Source organism: Salvelinus namaycush, chromosome 18 (assembly GCF_016432855.1).
Source record: "Salvelinus namaycush isolate Seneca chromosome 18, SaNama_1.0, whole genome shotgun sequence".
Taxonomy (NCBI): domain Eukaryota; kingdom Metazoa; phylum Chordata; class Actinopteri; order Salmoniformes; family Salmonidae; genus Salvelinus; species Salvelinus namaycush.
The window spans coordinates 20998233-21005654 of NC_052324.1; the positions used below are offsets into that span (position 1 = coordinate 20998233).

At 45.1% G+C, this 7422-nt stretch overlaps 1 protein-coding gene across 1 annotated transcript in view; it reads left to right on the forward strand.

Annotated features, from left to right (window-relative positions):
* Positions 1–7422, forward strand: part of bin3 (bridging integrator 3) — a 34963-nt gene that overhangs the window by 25075 nt on the left and 2466 nt on the right. Inside the window, exons 7-8 of the mRNA XM_039013448.1 lie at positions 1196–1337; positions 5100–5234. Of these exons, the coding sequence (XP_038869376.1) occupies positions 1196–1337; positions 5100–5234 (277 nt within the window). The remainder of the gene's footprint in view (positions 1–1195; positions 1338–5099; positions 5235–7422) is intronic.

Consider the following 7422-nt stretch of genomic DNA (forward strand, 5'->3'; position numbering starts at 1 on the left):
GGCTTACTCTACTCTGTGTTGAGGAAGACTGGATTTCACAACCTCTTGTCAGGTCCATTGTCAATTCCCTTCACCTGTTGCATAGTAAGTAGAGGGAAAGGAAGATTGGCTCATTGTTTGAGTAAAAAGTGAATCACTGGCACACTTTACGCTAGTGAGAGTAGCATACCAAGGAACTACGCTATAGCTATCTGCAGCCTGTATGAAATCATCTCAGATGATTAATAGAAAAACAAAGCAATGTCATCAGGTTATGAAACTTGCATTAGACCTGTGTAATTAAACATGCATGGTGAATATGACACCTGTCTTACTGTGCCTATATATAATCACACAAAATATATTAAAGTGCTCTCAAATGTGACACTTGGTTAGATTTTCTGACTAAACAGGTTGGCAACCATTTGTTTTGTAGTTTGGAAAATATTAATCTCTTGCAAATGAAGTGGCGTAGCTGCTTTTCTGCACTGTATTTCCCAGTAAAAGCAGAACGCACAGAACCAGTGTGTTGGAGCAAAGTAAGTCCCAGGATGAGGCATGGACTCCTGTTGCTAAGTTACAGATGAGTGTTTCCTATTTTTAGTACCTAAGACAAGGATTCTCTCTGAAAGAATGTATTTTCATTTTGAATAACATAATTGAAACCGAATGAATTGTTTCATGCCATTTGCACTAGAGTAATTCAATATTAACAACCAAGGACAGTGTATCTAGTCTACACTGAGGTCTCCTACTTGAGGGCGCTTTTCTGTGTTACATGCGTATCGATCCAGGTGACCTCACACAAGCACCTCTGAAAGATATTTGTAAACCCCAATTCAAAAAGTTCTCAATGGTTCAGAAAAAGCATAGATTTTTTTAAAGATTTTTTCTTAAAGTGCAGTTTTCTATGCACATTCTTATTATTTCAAGACAACATCTAGGGTTCAGTTGGCATGATTGGTTTAGATGTATTGGTCTGAATTGAGAGCACATTGCATTAAGTAGGAAGAATCATTCAGATTGTCTGTTAATAGGCAGTTGTTCCTCTGACAGGGCTCTTGCCTGTCTATGTTCACACAGCAGTATCGTTTCTTGTTAGGCCTATGTCCACGTATATCTCCGGTACAAAGCAGTGTCACTTTGTCTCCATGATGTGGTCCAGCAGTATCTCTGTCAGTCTCTGCGCCTAGATCTCATTCTCTGTGTGTCTCAGGTACAGCAGTGTGTTCCCCAGCCTCAACATGGCCGTGAAACGAAGGGAGCAAGCTCTACAGGACTACAAGAGGTTACAGTCCAAGGTAGAGAAGTATGAAGAGAAGGAGAAGACAGGTCCCATCATGGTCAAACTACACCAGGTACACTATATATGTAACAGAACTGTGCTAAAAGCGGCTGCTGGCACGTGTGTTGTCCACTTGAAATCTGTCTGTTGAGCAACAGAAGTCAGGCTTTAAGCTCTTGCCTTGCATGGTGTCAGTGTTTTGAATACAATCAATAAATGAACAAGGTACAAATGCTGACTGGATATGAACAAACTGTACATGTGCACTCCTTTCACCCACACAAGCGACCAGGCTGTCAAGTATTGCCTTTTGAAAAGGCACTGCTGCACATAAACGGGCACGTCATTTAGTATTGTAGACACATTCGCTGAGACCTCCAGGGCAGCATTCACAGATATCAATGCAGCGCTGCCTGGGCTCACACACCCTCACATGGGTGGCCACCCACACATATCGAGAAAAGCATTGTCAGTGGCACAAAGAGTCAAGAGGCCCCCTATGTCCCTGGCCTTTGAATCTCACAGCTCTTAGAGAAATGATTCTGACCAAACACTAACATGCCATTTAAAGACAAACAAAGGACAGACACACAGGGGAGTTACTTAAGATAAATATTACTTCACACAGGTGATTCTGTTCTACATATGTTATATCTCCTCTCGAGCACACACGATATCATTGCCTATTCATTGAGATATCATCTCTTAATGCCCACCAGACTACCCACTAATACATCACACACGTTCCTGATCAGCGGTGGCGTGGTCTGCACACAGCCAACTCTTCCCACATAACCCACTCCTCCTCACTTGTGATCGTGATTAGGCTTTTTCTTTTTTCTCTATTCTTCTCTGTGGGAAGACATTTTCATTCTCCTGTTGTTTTTCACTGTTGTTGACGGATTACATTTCTGAGAACGTAGCTGATATGTTATGGTTGAGCCCCAGTAGTGATTATGAGGTATGCATAGGGCTGTTACGGTGACCGTATTACCTCCACACCGGCGGTCACGAGTCATGACGGCAGTTAAAGTCATGTTTAGTCATGTTAATTAGACTTCTACAAACTCTGATGCTGCTGATGGTCATTAGTAGCCTACCAAACTTGCTAACTGCCTGGTACTCAGCACTCTATTGTCCCTCTAATCACTCTGACATCAATGCAAATGTGATCGAAAATCTAATCAAACACTTCATGATAGTCCATGAGCTCATATTGCACAACATTTCTATATGCTCTGTGCTTTTGCTGTTCGTTAGGCCTACTCATCTTGTTGGCTGATAAAAGTAAATGTGGACAGTTCTTCCAATACCTTAAACATGCACCTCGGATAAGGACGTGCACAGTTGCGTCCCCGATGTGTCTGTCTTCACTTGTAGCCTGTGAGAGAGACTCAATCATGTGACGGGCATTGGCTAATAAGAATTTAGCTATCTGACAGAACCGTGGAGGTGAGAGGTGCTTTGGAGCACACAGCCAGGAGAAGGGAATTATAATTATTATTTTCAGCCCAAGGGCACAACAGTCACTGGCCGCAAAAGGCATGTATTTTTTTCGGGTGCATTATGGCCACGCAAAGGGGATGGCGCCGGGAAATTCAAGGCATTATCAAGTGCTTGTCAAATTGTGAATGAAAGACTGATGAAGTGTGTACAGCCTGTGCAAGAAACAAAGCAGAGCTAATGCAACTTTTTTCAAATCATCATTAGAGTCTCATCATATAGCCTTAGAATGTCCCAATCGCAACTAAAGATGCATAAATAACTCTAAATTAAGCATATAGGAGTACCTGTTTCTTTGTTAACCGCCAAAAACAGAATAGCCGCCCGCATGTGCGCACTCCCTCAAATCATTTGGAGAGAATATCCTTTCTATTTTTTTCAGCCATGTTCAATTCTTCTTCAGTTCAGTATTCTTCATACAACAAAATAATATAAAATAATGCCACGGAATTCTAAGCAAATCTTGTCTGCTAAATGAACTAGTGTAGCCAACAGCCATATTGCATAACCAGATCAGGGCCTAACATAAGGACAACTCAAGAGTATGCTATTCTGTTCTTCTGAAATAAACAATTTTCTATATATCATATTTCTTTAGACCAGTCTAAAACAAATAATGGATTTATTGTGATGGTGTAGGCTATATAACATGGATAGATTTATTAGACTTTCTAAAATGAAAAAAAAAAAAGAAACGTCCTCACTGTCAACTGCGTTTATTTTCAGCAAACTTAACATATATAAATATTTGTATGAACATAAGACTCAACAACTGAGAGACAAACTGAAAAATGTCCACAGACATGTGACTAACAGAAATGGAATAATGTGTCCCTGAACGAAGGGGGGGTCAAAATCAAAAGTAACAGTCAGTATCTGGTGTGGCCACCAGCTGCATTAAGTACTGCAGTGCATCTCCTCCTCGTGGACTGCACCAGATTTGCCAGTTCTTGCTGTGAGATGTTACCCAAGGCACCTGCAAGTTCCCGGACATTTCTGGGGGGAATGGCCCTAGCCCTCACCCTCCGATCCAACAAGTCCCAGACGTGCTCAATGGGATTGAGATCCGGGCTCTTCGCTGGCCATGGCAGAACACTGACATTTCTGTCTTGCAGGAAATCACGCACAGAACAAGCAGTATGGCTGGTGGCATTGTCATGCTGGAGGGTCATGTCAGGATGAGCCTGCAGGAAGGGTACCACATGAGGGAGGAGGATGTCTTCCCTGTAACGCACAGTGTTGAGATTGCCTGCAATGACAACAAGCTCAGTCCAATGATGCTGTGACACACCGCCCCAGACCATGACGGACCCTCCACCTCCAAGTCGGTCCCGCTCCAGAGTACAGGCCTCGGTGTAACCCTCATTCTTTCGACGATAAACGCGAATCCGACCATCACCCCTGGTGAGACAAAACTGCGACTCGTCAGTGAAGAGCACTTTTTGCCAGTCCTGTCTGGTCCAGCGACAGTGGGTTTGTGCCCATAGGCGACATTGTTGCCGGTGATGTCTGGTGAGGACCTGCCTTACAACAGGCCTACAAGCCCTCAGTCCAGCCTCTGTCCGCAATAGGCTGAGAGTCTGAGCACTGATGGAGGAATTGTGCGTTCCTGGTGTAACTCGGGCAGTTGTTGTTGCCATCCTGTACCTGTCCCGCAGGTGTGATGTTCAGATGTACCGATCCTGTGCAGGTGTTGTTACATGTGGTCTGCCACTGCGAGGACGATAAGCTGTCCGTCCTGTCTCCCTGTAGCGCTGTCTTAGGCGTCTCACAGTACAGACATTGCAATTTATTGCCCTGGTCACATCTGCAGTCCTCATGCCTTCTTGCAGCATGCCTAAGGCACGTTCACGCAGATGAGCAGGGACCCTGGGCATCTTTCTTTTGTTGTTTTTCAGAGTCAGTAGAAAGGCCTTTATAGTGTCCTAAGTTTTCATAACTGTGACCTTAATTGCCTACCGTCTTTAAGCTGTTAGTGTCTTAACGACTGTTCCACAGGTGCATGTTCATTAATTGTTCATGGTTCATTGAACAAGCATGGGAAACAGTGTTTAAACCCTTTTACAATGAAGATATGTGAAGTTATTTGGATTTTTACAAATTATTTTTGAAAGACAGGGTCCTGAAAAAGGGGCGTTTCTTTTTTTGCTGAGTTTAGATGTTCCAAAGATCTACATCAGTGGCTTGTAGGCCATGTGTGCTAAATATGTTTGTCAATTACTGTGAGACCGGCAGTTATTTGCTTGACAATCACCGGCTGACATGACCGCCACAGCCCTAGGTATGTATGCTAAAGTGTCAACCGGTCTTCTGTTTGCCCTAATCTGTCCAGGCCAAGGAGGAGCTGAGACCAGTCAGGGAGGACTTTGAATCCAAGAACAAGCAGCTGTTGGATGAGATGCCCAAGTTCTACCACAGCCGCATCGACTACTTTCAGCCCAGTTTTGAGGCACTCATCCGGGCACAGGTGAGCTATAGATAGTATGATTGGGTGCACACTCGTGACCGACCCAGTTTAACACTGGTGAGCCATCTTTATAATGCATGCATGCACAGTTATGAATTATAAGGCCTAGGTATAAGCATTCAGTTGACACACAAAACCTGTTCACAACTTGCCAATCCCAGTTCAAATAGTTTCCAATGGGTTTTATTTGAGTCGTTTTAATAGATTGTTTATTTGGGTGTAGTGTTGCCCCTAGCCGTCTGTTGACCAGCATCAGAGCAAGAGAGAGTGGTAGTGTAGAAGAGAGTGCGTGTAATCCTCCCTGTCTCCCTCCACCCAGTCTTAATGTGATTAACCCCAGTGACGGCCCCACGCCTTCCTAATTAGCCCAGGAAGCCCAGGTCTGTCTGTCTGTCTGTCTGTCCGTCTTGCTCCAGCCTCTTTCTAACCTAGGAGCCCGGTCAGCCCGCCTCGCTATAACCAGCCCAGCAGCTGAGCCGAGTGCCCGCCACTGTCGCCCACGCTCCGTACCCTACCCCCACCCCCCGCCGTGTCATTTCCTCTTATGGTTAAAGACTGACACACGCCTAATCAGATTGAGAAGTGGCCACGTCACTAGGCCAGGCTGGCGCCCCGCCCCCAAAAACACTGGCAGACAGACGGCTGCCTATCAGACTCAGCCCACATGTCAATGATACTGCCAGGCAAGCCCAGAGGGGGTTCAAAGGATATGTGTGCCCTTTGATCAATCCAAAGTGATGTCTTCTGTGACACGGAGTTCTGTACGTTCCTCTGCGTTCCTATGATAGCAGAGCAGGTGGGTAGGCTTGTATGTGATGATTGTTACTAGTAGACTAAGTGAATGGAGCCCTCCTGGGTATAACAGCAGCGGAGCCTAATCTTCACTGCTCAGGAGATGGTGTCACTGGAAGTAGTCTCTATGGACTTGATAGCTGCCATTAGGTCTCTGGTAATCTTGTTAGCTGATCAGGATTATCTCCTTCATAGTAGCCCTGTGTCATTATCTCTTCCTAGAATGATGATTATACAAGCATAATCATTCCCTATAAGATTTGGATTTAATAGAGACTGGTTGTGGATGAAAATTAATGGGTACAGATTTTGGGCCTTCCCACTGTTACATTGTCCCTGTTTCAGTGCACTGTCCTCTATGGACACTGGAGCAAGCCTGTACTACTCAGTCATTTGCAAACAGACTGACTCACTGCTGAAGCAGCTTCAAACAGTAATGAGGGCCCTCTGATGGAGGCAGAGCGCTGATGACTCAAACTTGCTCAGATAGCTCATCTCTAACCCTAGCAGTGTGAATTAGGGGGGTTGTGTGGAGTTGGGTCAGAGGGACAGACTCCAGAGCTGGGCTGGCGTACACAGCCACTCCTCCAGTACAGCCGCTACTGGGTGGTCAGTCAGCACAGCACAGCAGCCCAGTGGACCTCGGGTCCGGGCCAGACCCCCTCAGCTGGCCCTGCAAGCGCAGTCTGGACTCCCACTCCCCCTCTCTCTCCCCCGGACATGCTGCATGGCTCCCAGAGCACCCTCACAATGCCTCTCTTTGTTCTGAGGCTCGAACACCACTAGTTCCATGAAACGGCTGTGAATGGGAAGCAATGCTCTGCTCGGCTCTGCTGTGATCGGATGTGCCTGTCCACCTGTACAGATGCTGGATAATTGAGCCATTGTCTGAGTGTGGATTCCCGGTGGTTGTTCTTGGTTACGGTGTTCTGTACTACTTGTACAAACTGAAAGAAATTATGTTCTTTTGACACACGCTACTGTCATAATGATTGAGTTATTTTGCACCTGAGCCCATTGATAGACTAGATTGATAGAGATGGGATCATATTGGATGCCAAATTTCTATTACTTTTTCTCCAACGTACTGTATGTTATTGAAATATTGTTAGTGAAATAATCAGAGTTGAGGTCTGATGAGCCGGCGTAGCTCTCTGTCTAAATCAATATTTAGTCAATCAGGGCTAGGGTGAGGACAAGGGTGTGTATTTGGACGTTTGTTCAAAAATACGTCACGGAGGTCTTACAAATAATAGTCTGAATTTGGCTTCTTTTCATATGTGGTCCATGTAGACTTACTGGGATAATTGTAGAGACTGGATGACAAGAAGGATGTTCACGCCCGAACGGACACAGTGATTGTGTGTGCATTATTACTGACATGTATTCCATAGCT